An 18,791-nucleotide genomic window follows, 5' to 3' on the forward strand; every position below is an offset into this window, starting at 1 on the left:
TGAAGGAGCACCAATAATATTTGATTAATTTTTTCTCACTATACACAAATAAATCCATGCTATTCTGAAACAGCTGCCTTTGAATTCTGGCCACTTGACACAGGAATACAAGAGGGAAGAAGATTTTCAAGTGTCTGCAGTAGTGAAATTTACTTTTCACAAGCAGGTCTATACAAATATCAGTTTAATAACACACATTGCTTGGAGCTGCTAATTTTTATGCATGTAACATGCTGCCAAAACTTAAGATCCAGGGGGAGCAAAGCATAATTGATTAGGTTGAAGGTATCTCATGTGTTAAATAACAACTCCCAAAGTTCTACCATATCTTTCCACATGTCAAATAAAAATTGCAAGAGCTGACCCATATTACATTATGTTGCAACCCTTTGCGAATTTCTCAGATATAGGTATATGGCATTATTCTGTGCATTATGACCTGATAATACCAATAACACTCTTAGTCTGCAGAGAATCTATTTGGTCCTACAAATAGCAAACTCAAAATCTGCCCAAGATCAGAAACACTCCGCAATGCAGCTCTGCCAACAGGAAGAGGAGATAACCCTGTGTGGGAGATGTGAGCCGAAAATATGAAATCTGAGAAGACAGACTATGTGGCAAAAAAATGGAAAGATAAAGAGTGACAAAAGGTGTGACAGCATGTAGGGAACATAAACAATGGGAATCACAGGGGAAAGAAGAGAAAATGAAAGGGAAGTATGACTGATAGAAAAAGCAATGGAAAATTAAAAAGGATAGATAAGCAGGAGTTTTGAGAATTTTTTTAAAACTGTTTTTTTTTCTAATGATTCTCTGGAACACAGGTATCATTTGCTACATACCCAGAAGATGCCTACTGCTAGCACAGTTTAGTACACTGTACAAATAACCATACAGATTTTCAAATAAGTATTATGTTGTCCTTGGCTTCAGTGAAATGTAACACATTTCCTTTCATGCTAAAACCCATCATCAAACTTGGTTGCCCAGAGAGGTAATGGGTATTGTTTTGCTATTGAGGTTTACACGCATTCTTTTCCAACAAAGAGTGTTATTTTTACTACTTGTCAAAAATTAGTCAAGATTTATTTCTATCTAAAACTACTCTGTTCCATATGCCAGTTTGGCTAAATGAACAGAGGTTTTGTATATGACAATAAAATTCCTTAAACTGTATTGCGTGATATGCTGTCAAATGTATATTCTATAAGTAGAATAGTGCTAATGAACACATATTCTCTGCATGTTACTTACCATCCACAAACTTCTACCACAAAAAAGTCAGGTTCTATTGGCACCTAGCACAGAGGAACTGTTTTGTTGGAACCATTAATAGAAATGCCTGAACGCCTTAACACATATCCATCTGCTTTGGTTCTCAAAAGATACCTTTTAATACCCACCCATACATACACCTGTATAACCAGCTACATTTTCCAGGGCATATTACTTTGGATTGGCAATGAAAGCAATGTCTCCTCTCTACTTTGTCATGACTGGTACTTCACCAGCAGCCTAAGATTTTTTTCTAGGACAATGCTAATAATATCATCCACAACACAAACACGGTTCATTTTCTTGTCTCAGCAGGTAGTCTTAATTTCTTGATGCTTTAAAAAGCTGTAGTTGTCAAATGTTAGTGCACTGAGATTGGCTGTACTGTGAAAAGAGCAGCACAGCTATGACCAGGGCAGTTCAGAACAATTAGTCAGTGATTATGTGGTTACACAAACCCATAAAACTCTGTTGCTCCTGCACCGATCCAACAGGATCAGACTACAGGGATACATCCATTCTTCTCCAAAATTTCAAGTGTGAGCAAATATTAGTGTAATGCTATTTTTAGCTTTGTACTATCTATCACTATTTCTATTACAATGCACTTTTACTGAGAAGAAAAAGGAAATAATCTCAGTATGGGCAGAGATGACATATCCTGTGGATTATCTGGGCCTCTTACCTAAAATGATTACAGGAGTAATAAAAGTCTACTCCTGTGAAATGAAACCACATTGGATAAAATGAAGAAATGGTCACTGCACTAATTTCTTATACTTGTTAAAAGAACTGCGATAAGAAACAATGAAAAATTTTAAAAAAGGAAGTGCAAGTACTGTTTAGCTTCATAGTATGTAACTTGGTCACTTACTGTTCACAGTAGAGAATGTGTGCTTAACTCTCTTCTCTTTGTTTATTCAGGGCTCCAAGCTTCTGTAAGAAAAACAAATACATGTATTTATCATCTATATAAAATTAATTACCTAGTTTCATTTGTGTCATAGAAGTTTGCTATTTTCATATTAAGTTTGGCTTACTCCAAGATTTAAAGCCCTGGGCTTTTGTGAAAGCATCCAGCAGAGAAAATTCACATTGCTTCTTTTCCTTAAAGGACAGTTTCCAGTGTAAGGTACTACAACAGCAGCACGGAAGAGAAACCCACAGGTTAAGGGAACAAATCTCTCTTGAAACCTCAGACCAAATTCAACTGCAGGTGCTGAATTTCATCTGGGCAGCCGCAGCTCTCCCCAGTTCCAGGAAGGTGACAGGCTTTCACATCTCTGAGGCTGGCAATCCTCTGGTCAAAATTAAATTCTCATGCTGTATTAGATCTTGGCTGGATTACCCCATTACACTGAGGAGTTAAGGAAGAAAGAACATGTACATCCAATGACAGCCATAGCCTCCCCCATGGCTTTTGGAGAAGAGTGGGACATGCTGCAGAGGGGTGTCTGATGCCTCACTCCCACTGCTTCACACAGGCAATTAGCATAATAAGCACTGAACACAGAACACCAGCTGTTTCAGGCTTTCTTGGGCAGTTTACCAGCATCACAACAGAGGTAGTTTTAAGGCACGATTTGAAGGAACACAGCACACTGGCTTTGCAGATTCTTACTTTTAACAGTTTTCATAAATAAAGGTTGCATGACAGAAGGGAGAAAATTGGGACTGATGGGCAATAAGGGTTGCAATAAGGGCATCACTGATGTGAAAGAGCAAGCAGGATCAAGCTGTGAAGGCACTGAGTGAGAAGATGACCAACTTTGGTGTAGTTAAACAAGGAAGCCAAATACATAGTTACCAAGATAGACAAACACATCTTTAATTTCACATCAATTTTGTCAGAGGAAAATGAAATTGCTGATATCTAAAACTGTCAAACTATAGCACGTCAGTCCTTACTTTTGTCTTTAAAAAAGGCAAATCATGATTCCATCCACCATCTCACTCTAGCCAGGCTACCACCTTTCATGACTCAAATAATAAAGAATTCAGACCATAACTGATTAAAAAACCTAATTTTACCTTCTTTTTTAGTAAAAAAAAAATAAATATTGCTTTCTGCATAGTTCTGCCAATATCTATGACATCCCAGAAATCCCTCATCTGAATGTTAGCTTTCTGAAAAAACCTGTTAAGCAACAATTATAAGCTGTTTGGAGCTGAGGGCTATAAAATCTGTGAGTTGGAAGGATACAATATTATGTATTAAGTTTTAAACTTCTTTGAGCCCTAGGGATTAGCTCTTCTAACAGCCCATTTTGTTACATCCTAGACATCAGTGAGGAGCTGAGCACTTGAATGACGCAAGGTTAGCTGGATGACAATTTGAAATCTTATTCCAAAGGGTTTAGAATAACTCCCATGCTGGTGTAAAACACAGCTAATTTCATTCCCACAGTTTGTAATTAATCTGTCAATAGCCTTAGCAGGCCTTACCTAGCTTGGTGTTCCATATTAGCTGTATAAAATATCATGGTACAGGCCAAGACAGACCTAATCTGAACTACTGTACTCAAATATCTCTTGAATGGAATCAATCAAAACTTTTCCTCTTGTTGTCATATCAAGTCTTCCCACACTGAGGGCTTTGGAATTCAGACACACTCAGAAAGAGGGTTCAGTAAAAAAACTCTAATCCCCACCTTCTCCTGGGGTTCAGAGCCAGGGTTTTAGTTCAGGTCCCTGTGTACAACTTGCATTTGAGCAGAGATAGCTGCAAGTGCCTTAGAGAAATTAACACCCAGAGTAACACCTCCTCTGTGGTACACTGTCTTAATCTTCCTCTGTTTCTCTAAGCTGTCTGTGTCAAGCTGTGCCATATTATGATTGAGCCTTTCAGAAGATTTGCTATTTCCTTCTGCTGCAAAGACAGAAAATGGAAATGAAGGATAAATGTTTACTTCAGCATTAATTGTAAATAACTGAATAAAAATACAGGTTATTGCTAGAGAAGCAAATTTAAGCAAAACCATGAGTAAGTGTGGTGCTTCATTAGGTACAAAAAGAGACAGCCCACATGCTCCTTTGAAGCTGACAGTCTGAGTTCCAAAGGATACGAAAAATGTAATGCAGATCTGGAATAAATAAACAAAACCCCATCAATAAAAATCAACGTTTATCAAGGCATCTAAATAGCATCACTCCTAGCAAGGATTTGCAGAGTTGAAATATATGGAGAGAAATAAACTGGAAAGACTTGCATTTCTAGAGAAAGATTAAAAAAAATCACCAGAGAAATTCAAATCTGTTTCTATTGCTTACTATTAAACATATGCTATTTTTGATTAGATGTTTTGAAAGATTAATTCATTCACCCTCGGTTATGGATTCTTGTGAGTCTTCAGGGCAGGAGATCCCTGCAGTGACAATTATATTTCCAGAGCTAGAAATAGCATCTGTCATACCACCAGTGTCTTGCAAGGCTCCGTTTTCATTTCACAATATTTGCAAGGGAAGATGTTTCCTAATGAAACCATTGGAAATATCAACAAAAACACATTTTGATATATGTGAATACTTCTTGTAATAGACTTATAAAGCATAATCTATATTTAACAAATGGTATCTATAGAAGATACTTTAAGGTGTTTAATTTTAGAGTAAGTACTCCTTTACTAATTTTTACTTCACTTAGCATACAGATAAGCAAAAGTAAACAAAAAAAGCCTATTTTTGTTAATTCTAAACTCTCTATTCCCAGCTACCTTTATGGTAACCAATTATAGAAACAGTCCCAATAAACCGGGGCAGAACTGGACCTCTAAAATAAAAGCAGTTCAGTCAGCAACACTGAATTTAAGACTATAAATGCATATCTGCTCACAAAATGAAACCCTACTCCACTGAAAGGAAAGGATTTTTTGCAGTTTTTCTCAGGAAACTCTTGTTTAACTCATAGAGAAAGAGAGTGGATTTACATTTATTACAGGTGACAAAGAACATTTTTAGCATCACAGAATTATGGCGAAAATAAGCTCCTTTTATTAGATGCTTCACTATTCATTGTGAACTGCGATACAAAAAATGAAAGAGAAGTTGCAGGGTAATTTAAAGATTTTTCAAGCTATCTTGGGCCATCTGCAGTTTCGTTATTCCATTACTATTTTTAAATCCATGAAGAACTATGTGAACATTTACAAACTCCATAAAGAAACACTTTTTGTGTATTTAGGATTATGGGCTAAACACTCATTAGTAGATCATATGGCTGTTATTTGAGTAATTTTCTCCCCTTTCAAACATTGAGGAATAATTTTGCAAACTGAATCTCTATACTCTGGAGTAATAAAAAGCTGCTAATACATCATCATTATGGCTTAGTGACAGTTCTAGAGCACAACTGGACAACATTTTTGTTATGAAGGAATATGACAGAAATGAGGAGAGTTTTGGCTTTGACAGAGCTGAAATTTAGCCTAGGTTTGCTCAGTTTATTGACCATCTATCAAACCTAAGGACATCCACTTATTTGGTATATCTGGGAGGTTTTGAATAAACCGTTTTGAAATTTAGAGTGGCAAAATAAGAAAATATAAACTAAAGCTCAAACAAAAAGCAGCTGGTGATTAGCATACTGAATTTACCAGCACAGCCTAAAAATCCAAGCCCAGCAGTATTAGAAGTGAAAATGGGAATTTCAAATTTTATTCTCTGCTTTAGAACTATTTATAAGAGAAAAAAACTGATTAATTGAAAGTGGAAGTTATACAGTGTTATGAACAAACTGACATCCTGCAAAACATAGAACTGACAACTGGGAAAATAAGGCTAGCATTTGATTATGAGGTTTAAATTAGTTAATAACCAGTACAGAGTCTGAATAATTTCTAGTTGCATTATGTGCAACAAATTAAATGTATTTTGAAAAAAAATGGAGTTGTGGGCATTTATTAATCGTTTCACATATTGAAATAGAAATTGTTACACATTATGAACTTTACGGTCCTTAATCATATGTATATTCCAATATTTTATGGGCTTAATTTGCTCAGCATCAACTTTTACTGTGAGTAACATTGATTTTGTTGAAACCTCAAATAAGTCACAGAACATATCTGAGGATTAGTTTAGAAGGGATTTAAAGCACACACTGTGAATCTCTATACAACCATCACTTAAAACACTATCCGTTCAGGCCCAGATGGATTGCTATGGCAACGGAATCCCAAATACCAGGTTTGTAACTAAAAAAAATGTAAATTATTGATGAATTCAGAGTTCTCTCTATTGGACACCCTCCTATTCAAATACAAAGCCGTATGGTTAGAGTACAGAGAAAAGGTTGATATGCAATTTCCCCAGCCCAGTGAGCACTAATCCCAAAGGATTTCATTAAATCTTTTGGCTTAAATTTTTATTCTTGGAACAGCAGTCAGCAAGCAGGGATTACATTAAAACAGGCACTATTGAGGTCATTACTCACTGAATTCAGGTTTGTAATATAACAGAAACTAATTGTAAATACATCTTCACATACCAGAAACACCTCACAAAATATCACTATTCTAAGTTATTGCATATTTGATGACAGCACTCTTCCTCTCACACCATTCAGCCTGCCTCCTTGCCTGTATGAAATGATGGAGAATAGTAGAAAACAGTAAAAACAATAGACATATTATTTGATAAAGAGGTACACATCCCATGGTAGAGGTGACTGTGCATAAACAATTGAGTTGCAGAAAATGAATGAAAGGAGGCTCAGTAGTCTTTGGTATTTTGTAAATCAAAACCCAGAATAAAAACTTCTCTAGCAAGTAAGCAAACCAGAAAAAAAAAAGAGAAATACTTATTGACATTTTTATTGCCAATTTCATGAATGATCTGATAAAGGAGCAAATAGTGGTAGGAAAGCCAAGCACTTCTATGGACCTCTTTTCTGGAAAGCCTCTCAGACTTTACACGGGACATGATTAACACAGTAAATGTCACACAAAGATAGACCCACCAGTTCTCACATTTTGGCTTGCAACAGTCCAGCTGGTTTTAAAACAAACTACAGCTTTAAAAAAATAATAAAACTCTCAGATGTGTGCCTGCCATTAGGTGTCAGTGTCCAGAGAAGAGAGATGGCAAACTTCTGGCTCTAAGAACTTGTTAGATTCAATGTCCACTCAAAACTGGAAGGAAAAACCAGGACAGGGAGTAAGTTTGTGAAGATGGGTAAATACGGACGGATGCTTTTGCTAATAGAAAGGAAACAACTATTGGAATAGGACATGAAAGAGATAAACCAAGACATGGAGCCATTTTCTAAGACAAGGAAGAAGTATGGAGCAACAGATGAAAAGGAAGACAGTGGTTGTACCACACATTTCCTGGTGGGACAGGAGAAATTCTCCCACTCTCATTCATATAGATTGAGCATTTATTCAGCACATGTAAAGACAGAGCATCTATAGAGGGGAGCTGCCATTTGGATAGCTATTTAAGTTTACAGTTATTAACTAGATGGCAAGCTTTTTTTAGGTCTTGACATGCAATATTTATATATTTCAGACTACAGTTTGGCAGAATACACATACAGAGTCACTGTGGCCACTAGAGACAAAACTAGTAATTAGGCCCTGCCTTCTCTGCCCATTCAGTCTGTGTCTTGGCCATTCCTACCCTGTGACCCATGTATTTCAAAGCTGAACACAGTTTTCAGCTCTAGGGATTTCTCTGCCTAGCAAAGAACTCTGTTCATTGCAGAATTTGTCTCTGGGATACTTTTCACAACACTAGCAATGAAGCTGTTTTTTTGGCCTGTTTTCACTTGTATTGAGTTACCTTCTACTGAATGTTCAAAGATGCTGCTCACCTACAGCTTCCTCAAAATTTCAGTTCTTAGCATGAAGGGTCTCAACTCCATGAAGGCTCTATGGTCCTTTTTTCCATAGGAATCTGACTGGTTCTACATCTGATATACTGTGTTTCTGTTACACACAACTCATACACAGGCAAGGGCATCTACTAACCCTCAATAAGTGCTACCTGCTCTTCAAATGTCCCTTCTCTCTCCCAGTTGCATGATGCTTCTCACATTTACAGATTCTGTTTCTCCTACTAGCACTGCCCAGAACATATCTCACTTATTTTGCTGCCCTTTCTGGTTCTTTTTGATCCTGGTGGATTCAAATCTCCTATTGCCCAGTAATAGGCTTTTCCAGCTTCTGCTTTATCCTCACGCTTGGCTTGCTGTTAAAAGAGCCATCCACTCTAATATTTTCATCAACCACACTTAGGTCAGCATCACAACTTCATGATCAATAAACAATCATATGAATCAGTAGGCACTAAAAGATTCTCTTTTCAAGAAAGAAAACCTATTAATGGTGATGATATGGCCAGTCACAAATGGGTATCTGAATCATCTTGAGGTGTCATAAGAATCTTATGTTTTTATGACAACTCTTGGCAATATACAGAAATGCCAAAGGCTTATGAGAATTTGGGGCAGCAAGAGCATCCCCCCCCTCCAGTATCTATCCAAGACAACATGTGTTTCTTCCTCCACTTACACTCATTTCACCGTGAAACTACCGTAGTCCTGTTGTATAAATGGGTTGGCAGATGTACCAGAAATACAAATGTATACCAAATGTGGCACTGACTCCTAGGAAATCTTTGCATATGACAGATCATTCAAGTAGATAAGTTGGATGTGTTCATACTGTGTAGGGACACTTCAACCACTTTGCTACATCTGCCATGTAGTAACTGTGGAACTGCTCTTCACCGTTCAAGCTTGCCATTTTTGCTTTGTGATTGCTGGGTTTTTAGCCATTTTTTTTGAAAACAACAGAATTTTCAAACTTTACATGAAGCTTATATTTTTCCATTTGTAAATACGAACACATGAGCCTACTACTAACATTTATTAGTAATAAAAAGCCCTAAAAACTTTATACATCAAAGTGAAACTTCATTTTTTTTAAGCAAAAGTTTTCAAAACTTCAGCTGAAACAATGAGCACTCCTGACATGGCATTTCATCAAATTTAATTCCAAATGTTTTCAGGCTTTTCTAGACAATAAGGTATAGAGCTACCATTATTTTCTGAGTCAATATAGAAAAAAAGAAATCCAGTTCTCCATGAGTTGCTTCATAACACTACTTAGACTAGACACCTTGTATCACATGAAATGATAAGAAAATAGTTCCTAACAAAATTGGCTTCAGATGTCATATTTAGGTTGCTTGTTACAGCTACAGACCAAGACTTATTTAGAAGCATAATGAAGGTTTTTAGTCAGTCTCCTAAATACTTTCTAGAAAGGTAACAAAGATATTTACCTTAGTAGATACACACTCAGTTGCATTTCAGTGTTTGGAGATTCAAAATCTAATTGCTTTTATCAAAGGATGAAAGAACCTGCTGCAATATCCACTGCAGGAAGTGATTATATGTTACATAACGCTGCTGATCTTTTTGTTCTGGAAGTCTGGTGTGAGGGGTTTTATTTATTTGTTTGTTTGTTTGTTTATCAATTCTGCTTTACAAAAACGTACTAATGTAGGCAAGCAGTTCACCCATAAAACCTGACAGTGAGTATCGGCACCTCAGCATAGTGTAATCTATGGGTGAATTGTTCCAATAACCTTTCTACATTACCCTAGAGAGATCTACAGTGGCAAAAACTTTAATATTTGGTGGCCATTTAAATGCACCCCTTCAGAGCAAGAGAAAATTCTAAGCAGACTTATTCAAGTAACTGCCTACCCCCTCCTTTACTAATCCAAGAAGTAACGGCCTACATGCTGCCCAGATTTCTGGTAAGCAGCAAAACAAATCATATAAAAACAGGCACATCCCTTTCCGAAGCTGGTACCCATGATCTCTCACATTCATTTCAACATTTCTTGCTCTGCACCCACCATGCAACCCACTTTGTTCTACAGCAGCTGCTGTCTGCTCCCTTTCACCTTTCTGTAAGTATATGGGGGCTTCATACCCCAAGACTACTATTTCAAACCTTCATGTGCAATTTTACTACTCTCACTGTCACAGCTGACATTTCTTTTTTGTTGAACAACACTTTAATAAGAGAATGAAAAAACATCAACTGAAATGAAGATTTATTTTATGCAAGAATAAATGATATTTTGTACCTTTTTGCAGTCAGCAGAAGCAAAGTGTTATACCATCATTGTTGGAAATACTTTACAACCTTACGGTTAGACAATTAGGATGAAAAAATCATGAGCAATTAGTTAAAAATAAAAAATTGTTTTCAACCTTCAAATTATTTATGTTAAAAAATTAACTGTGCTATTTCTGTCCTTGATACATTTATCACAAGAATGGGTTACTATTATGAGCCTGTTGTACAAACATCACGAAGTCTGTTGGAAAAAAACAAAGTCTTCTTGTACCATGTTCTCTGTCTTCCTCAGTATATAAGAATATCAGCCTTCTTTACAGTTAGTTAAAAAAAAAATTAAGCAACTGTTAAAAATTAAATTTTGATAAGTTACAATCCTATAGTACAACAACGGGATTTGTGGAGATGTCACTGAAATTAGAGACCTGAACAGATCAGTTTGCAAAACTGTCTGTTATACTCACATTTGTCACAGTCTACTCCTGACACTGTCAAATGTATTTCTTATTTAGTACTGTCCAGAACATTATGTTTTCAGTGACTGTCATTGTAGCAGACAGAGGTGTCTCCTGGAAAAAGGCAGTATATAGCACCACTACAGAACCTAAAAGACACATGCTGGTAAGTATCACTGCTCCTCAAAGACAAGTTGAGCAGTCAGTAGATCTTTCTGTTTCTTCTGCATTTTAACTTCTGCCTACACACAGAGGCCAACTAATTAATAAACTAAACCACACAAAAAAATAGTTGACAGATGTGCTGTATGGGTATAAAATGTGAATGCCAAGAGCAATGCAAACTGGAGTTTATTGTCAGGCTACAACTTGATGAAGAAACATATAACCCAAATGACAAGAGTGAACCTTGAGTGACATATGACAAGAACCTGTGAGAAGTACTAGGTGGGTATGTAAGCGGCCACAGCTGCAAATGCCACCTTGATTCCCAGAAGCTGCAGAGCCAACTCAGCAGCAACTGCACAGTTCAGTAAGAATGTCTCATACCCCTGAAATAAATGGTTGTCAGCCTGCTGGGATAGAATTTAGTAATCAGAGCTCTTATACAAGTGCAGGTAATGTTTCAGTGTAGTGTGTCTAAGTCATGCTACTTTCCATAGTTAGTGGCACATAGCAATATCCTACCTGGCTACCTTGGCTTTTTGTCCCAGTCAACTAACTGCATAGAACTGGTATTTACAGTAAATTTCATCTCCATGTATTTATGGAAGCACACAGAAGCTTTAACTAGCCTATAGCCGCCAGGATTTGGGTCTAAATTCATCGTTATATAACATCATCAACAGATAATAACTTCAGTATCTTAAACCATTTCTTTACACAGTGTGTGCACATGCCTGACAAATGCATTTGATTTTGCAATACTAGAGATGAAACTTTGAAGCACCATGACTCTTTTCATCCTGAAACTACAAGAAGAAACCTAGAGACTGGGGAATTCAGGCAGACCTTTTAATTACAGGTGTCACTCTGGGCTGCGACAGAAGAGCTTAACTGCCAATCCTTGCAGATTACGTGCAAAGATATTATTACGAAAAGCAGGATAAAAGACAAGTGGTGGTTTTTCAAGTCTACATGAAAGGAAAGAAAGGAAACACGGAGTCCACATTCAGGAAATCTGATAGCCCAATCAAAAAGTAGCACATCAGACATTGCAGAGCATTGAGGTACAGATGGCTAGGAACACTAAAAGAGATAGTTATCATTATTGTTCCTTACATATTTGAGCAAAGAAAAGACATCATGATATTGTATTTCGCTATAAAATCAACTTCCTCAGCAAGATATTGCCATAAGGAATCTAATGGAAATGTCTATTTAGTGAAAATCAAATAATTACCTTGTAATTACCATCTCATGTGTCACATTTAATGTTAGCATCTCTGAATCAAGGAAGATTCAAGAAAGTCTATTTGAAACACTTAAAACAAAACATATGGTAAACATTTTAATTGGGCTACTTTTGCCAATGAAGCTAAATATTCCACACAGCAATATTTCTCCTCTTTGTAGAGCCAAATGTTAACATAAATCACCCTCTAATTTAATCTTCCTATCCATCTTGAGGAAACCTGCTTAATTTTTGATTATTAGATTCTCTGAAATATAACTTCGTCAGACCAAACTTTAGCCACTTCATAAAAACTACTGATTTGCACTCAAATAGCAAACTGGAGCAGTCTGCACTCAAATAGCAAACTGGAGCAGTCTGAACGGAAAAACCATTTGTTCTGTCTCTGCTGATGTATAGCGTAATTTTCTGAAATTCTTTCATTGCAATTTGCAAACGCATTAGCTAAGACTATAAAACAAAAGCAATCTGTACTAACCATGGCCCAGAAGAGGCAGAAGCAGAAAGAAAACATAACAAATGTCTGAATCATCTTGAGGCAGGGACACAGTCTACCTCAACACAGAACATCATTATCCAAAATGTGCCTCATCTATTTTCCTGACAAGGCAAGCCTGGCCACTGAACACCTAATACTGAAATACAGTCTTAAAACAGGCTATATTAGAGATTTAAGGAGGGAACTAGAGAAGGCAAACTTAACCTAAAATAATTCAGGGGAGCAACACTGCAGTTAAATTATGAGACTTTTAGTTCCTTTGTCCATTTCCTGCAGTTCCATCCTCAATTCTGTAGTCACTCCAGCTCTGGAGGGGGTTTTATCTCCCTTTCTTCTTTCTTTATCAAACTGCTTTAACACAACGGAACTCACAGCAATCCCAAAAGAAGGAAGCTGCTTAACACTGAAATGCTTAAGTTCTCTGCTGAATTATCCAATGCAGAATTCAGCAGATGCCACTAAACATGTTTCAAGATTATTATTTTTTAAACAAAGCAGATTTAAGAGAATACATTGTGAGAAGAAAGGTGCATATAAATGCAGCTTTGATAAAGAGCCAGATGAGAGTATAACTGCATTCATGGATAGGAGGGGACAGTGTAACAGACACAGCTACACAGAATGATTGTTTCAGCATCTCTCAGCATGGGTTTTAAATATATCAAGAAAACACCAAATGATGTATCTAAAATTTCATTTTAGCATCTGGCAAAAAGAAAATATCTGTTAAAGATCACCTTGTTCACAGAAGCCCTTAATATGAGTTTCTGTAAAAAGAGAACTTGAAATTGCCTGTCAACAAATCAGCAGATGCCCTTTCTGAAGCTGACAGGTGCTTTTTGGCATTAATGTAATGACCATAAATACTTTATTGCACAGGGCAGAATCAATCCCTTTAATCAATTTCTACTATCACCTGTAAAGTATGCAGACAATTTTCTAATCTATGCTTTACAATGACATTAAATATGCAAGTTCAACATACTTAGGCAAAGCTGACTGTCAGTATATTTTCCTTCTGACAAAAATCAGCATTTTGCCTATAAGATTAAAATCCTGTCTCAAGAATAACTGAAGCATGGGCTCTTACACAAAATTAATTCCCCTAAAATGCAGTAACACAATCCACAGCAGTGTCAGTCTTCAGCAAAACTGTGATACACAGAGTTGCAATGTGAAATGTTGCTTTACGAACAGAACAACCTTACAGCTTAAAATAGGAACATTAGGGGTACATTCAGGTACATGGATATATATCAAGAAATCAAATGCCTCTGTGAACTATTTTCTCGAAGCTCGCTGTCCATATATCAGAAAATTCAATAGATTAGAAAACAGTAAGAGTCAGAGAGAGGATAAATACCAAAGAAATCAAATATGTCCTTCCCTGGCCCTGGTTTCATTGGTTCCTTCATGATATGCCTTCTCTCCTTCTTCTTCACCTTCTCCTTAAACTAAAATGGGCATCAAAGAGTTGATAGTTGCCATTCTTTGCACCTAAACAGTTCCTTTAAGCACACAGTAAGAAATTGTCTTGAAGTACTTTTAAGAACAGGTAAAAAAAGGAAGCAGAGAGATCAAATTACTCTAACTGCAAAGCAATTCTGCTTGACATGAAATCCAGATCTTCTCTCTTGTAATTTATCCAGTGCTCTGTCATAAATGTGAGTTTGCAATGAGATATAACAACAGAAACAGACCAATGTGATTTTTGGTCTTCCAATTGACATCTTCCATATCTATTAAAAATAATACCCTTATCTTGGCCTGTTCCATTTTTAGTTTTGCAAATAAGAAATCATTGGAAGAGATCACTGAAAATTTTAAGAAAAGAGGATCCTTAAAAGGTAGATTTTGAAGAAATTAGGCATGCAGACATATTAAAAAAAAACAGCTGAAGAGAGAGGGAAGTATCTAAAAGATCGAAGATTGGACAGTATTTGGCACATGACTAGCACTGTAAGCAAGCATAACGGGATAGAATAGGGAAAGAAAGCACTGGCTGGATATGAAAAAACCCTTGTTTTGCTTTAAAATATTGTAAGGGAAACAGTAAAGTTCAGCTATGCGTGAAATTCAAAGCTGAACCAGAAAAAGGACACTAAAGTAGGAGCTGAATTCTTCTTACATTAGTTAAACTGAGGACTAGCTGAATTAAATATTTATTTTCTTGTTTCCACCTTTCCCCTCAGTGAATACCAAGCTATTATTATGGAGGTGAGTAGAATTACCAGAGCTAATACAGGGTTAGAAGCCAACAAGCTGTAATCCGAAATTGGTCTCCGTCTTGCTCTGCTATGATGTTTACGTCACTGTTCAGTTTCCCTACTAATAAAGCAGAGACAATAATATCATCAAGGACCTTGCAGGATTAAAGTATGCAGTCTTTTGCAAGAATGCTGCCAATTTTAAATTTCCTGAAGTACTTATAAGGTTCAGACTATAGGACTGAGCCTTAGCTTATGTCTATAAAAATGCTGACTGCACTAGGTAATAATCAAGGTAACCCTGACTGTTTTTAAAAATTTCACCTTTGCGTTACTAAACTTTGCCAGGGGGACTGAATGTTCGCACCTCTGGGACTGTGCTGGATTTCCAGATTTAAATTACTGGACAGTCTAAGTTCTTGTTTGGCCCTAACACCTTAAGATTTTTTTTTTCCTAGGCATTATAAACAGAAAAAAATATCACTCCCTTCATTTCCTTCACCATTTTGTTTTAAAAAACTCTTTGAAGGTACAAGTGCTCTCTATTCATCTGTAGAGGGCTCATCACATTTAACTCTCTGGGCAAGACGGTATTACAAAGAAACAACATATCTCCTAATACATTTAATGTGGTTCAGTTACCACTGCTAATAACACTAGGTTTATCCTACTAAACCCCAAAGTATAATCTTTTCACCAGCACAGGAATTATTCAGCCAAAACTGAAATGTACTCTTAAATGGAGTTGTTTAAACAAAGATGAAGGGCCAAAGGACTGCAAGACTTAACTGGGTTGCTTAAAAGTAATAAAGTGAATTCAGTAATAATTCTAAATTCTTTAATGTTCTATGTTTCACTCTCATAATGAATCTCTTTTTGCTGTTTTTTTCCTGTTGTGTTACTAGTTTTATATATTTAAAATACTAAGATAAGGAATTTTTACGTTGTGTAGCCCTATATGAAATCACACTACCTTATGTATAGACACGTATCTGCATTTGCAGCCAAGCATGATGTTGTCAAGCCGTATCCACTCACATACACAACCCCCCTTTACTTACTCAGATCTTGCAAAAATCAAGCTCCAACTCTGCTGTATATAGGTGTTCTGCATGTATTTGAGAATTTTTGGTTACAAACTACAGCACATCAACCAATAACTGGATAAAGTCCATACACATGCTTATGTCAGACATAAATTATATTCTTTATATGATTAAAAGACTGAGACAGAAATATTTACTTTGGATAACAGAGTGCAGTCATACCAATATGGGCATAAAACAATGTGTGAATAAACAACATATTATAAAAGTAATTGTTTTGGTTTCTGAATATATACAAAAGTATAGCTTTTACAATACAATGTCATGTGATGTTACATCACAAAAATACATATTATCTTATTTTGGACCACCCCTATCTAAGATACTGGGCTAGAGAGTCTTGAATTACGCAAGGGGAGACAGAAGATCATTCCAATTTAGATGCCTCCCCAGTAGCAGTTAAGAGATAGCATTTTGCAAAAGCAGTGAGGCCTTTGACACCTTGTCTGTGTAAAAACCTTCAGTTAGATCAGTACACCATTCTGAAAGAACAACAAACACTATATAATTTATGGCACAAGAATAACGAAGGAAGATGGTGTGTTCCATCCTGGATATAGCACATGGAGACTGAATGAGAGACATTCTTAAACAAAATAATGAAAATAGATACTGAAAGATACTGTAACTGATAGTGATGATTACCTTGATAGGAAGCAAAAGGTTGTGCTGCAGCTGTACAGGAACACCTCTTTTGGAAATCTGCTAAGCATATTGATTTGGCATATTTGGCATACACTGTACTACAAGTCTGTTTATTAAAACCAGCACTTTACTTACACTAGTCTTCCAAAGATCAATAGAAAACTTTATGTCTGAGTCTTCTGACTTTACAGAATAAATAAAAATAATATCTTCCTATCTTTTTCTATCCAGAATGAAATGGCTAACTCATAATGAGGGAGCCAGAAACAAATTAAATTATCAGCTGTCAGTTACTGACTAGGCATCAAAAGTATATCCAGGAGGCAATACTATGCAGAGAAACATGAGTTAGATCTGCTCAAACTTGGGACCACACAGCACGGTCTTCTGCCTGAAGGTAACTGGAAGCCCTGCACTGGAGATGACAGTCCCACTAAACCTATTACAGGTGTTGGGACTTCCCCTGGAAGCAGGGTGACCAAGGGCATGTACCATCTTAAGACTGAAAAGGCAAGACAAAATAGAGTCAAGTTCAGCTAGGTCAAGAACCTTGCAGGAAGGATTTCAACCTCTGTGGGCTCCAGGGGTTGGCCTGATTGCTGGCCTTAGCGGGTCCTCAGTACTGAAGACTGACCTGGCCTGAAATTTTTGGTAAAGTATGGAAAACACTTCTCCCTGAGAACTAAAATAGTAGGATTACTACAAAAAAAATAGAGGATTTGACTTTTTTTTTTGCTGGGACAGTCTAATTCATCTTCCTGCTTAGTACAAGCTACCTTCTTTAAAGCAAAGCTAAAATTCTGTGTAATTTTACAATTTCCTACATAACCAACCCTAAGACATCAATACTGTTTTGAAATGACAAAGAATGAAATGAAGAAACTCCCAGGACTTCCAATACTTATCAAGGAACTGTATCAGAAAAAGGAAATTAATTCCCCCAGACAATGGAAGGGATTGCCCTAGACATCAAGTGCAGTCCTCTGCAATCACAGACAATCCTGGAAAAACCCTTAGGCTGGAGTGGCCTTCAATATTCTGCACATTGCCAAGACAAGAAATTGCAGAACACACCCTACTACCCTGAAACATTCCGGCACTTTTCATGCAAGGAGCCAAAAGCTACATAAATCTCAAAGTCACTGAAAGTATGTAGGAGAGAGCTCAAGAACACCCAAATGTCATAAGGCTTCACAATAACAAAGATATTTGCTAGTTGAAAATACCCAGAAGCTAGACGAGCAGGGCAGGATTTTCCTACTTTTTTCTAGTATTTGTGGGATGGAAAGGAAAATGGACCTGTTTGTATTAGCTTTGCCCTTCTACAGTGGTTGTGTGGCTTTTGTGAGTTTTTATACAGCTAAGTGGAAATCAAGAGGGACCAGATCGCTTCACCAGATTCTACCATGGGTTAGTAAAATTAAACTGTGCAGCTTCATACAGCGAATCTTCCTTCAAGCCTCACAATGGTTCTCTTTTTAACTTTCCCTAGGAATATTGCTCCTCATTTTTAAGGAGTTAGTACACTAAAGGTTTGGCTTGTTAGATTTACGTTTGGCAGGTTAACTTCAATCACTACTCAGTTCTAAAAAATTATGCTTCTCCCCAGATCAAGAAACAGCTATTTACTTTACATTTAGCCAGTTTAACATGATCAGAAGGCTTTTTCCTTTGAGATGCCGAATTTCCTAAACAATAGGTATAGTTTGTGGAGAGGTAAAGATGCTCAGCAAGATGTTTAAGCACATACACAACTACTTTTAGTAGTCTGGAAACCTTTGAGACTACTTCAGTACTTAAACATATGTTTGTGTAACTCAATCAATGAACAGTACTCAGGCTAGAAGAGAGCCCTAATGGTAAAATTTTGTGGAAAAGGCCCAGATGGTTTCTGACAATAAATCTAACAAAAAAATACAGAATTTTAATTAAGCTTTGTTGTTCTACTCGGGGATGCTCACAGTTTTGATTTTTGATGGTTGTATGCTAATTTAAGTCTGTTCATGGATCAAGCATACCCTTAGACAGGTATACTTGAGATCTACCTCAAGTATTATTATCATCCACCATCAGACATAGATTTCACACAAGC

General features: G+C 36.7%; 1 protein-coding gene across 5 annotated transcripts in view; it reads right to left on the minus strand.

Annotated features, from left to right (window-relative positions):
- Positions 1-18,791, minus strand: part of SYT1 (synaptotagmin 1) — a 349,423-nt gene that overhangs the window by 218,191 nt on the left and 112,441 nt on the right. For all 5 annotated transcript variants that reach the window (XM_064655599.1, XM_064655598.1, XM_064655597.1 and 2 more), the window contains one exon: positions 2,153-2,214. In XM_064655599.1, the coding sequence (XP_064511669.1) occupies position 2,153 (1 nt within the window). In that variant the 5' untranslated portion in view covers positions 2,154-2,214. The remainder of the gene's footprint in view (positions 1-2,152; positions 2,215-18,791) is intronic.

This window comes from Pseudopipra pipra, chromosome 5, assembly GCF_036250125.1.
Source record: "Pseudopipra pipra isolate bDixPip1 chromosome 5, bDixPip1.hap1, whole genome shotgun sequence".
NCBI lineage: Eukaryota > Metazoa > Chordata > Aves > Passeriformes > Pipridae > Pseudopipra > Pseudopipra pipra.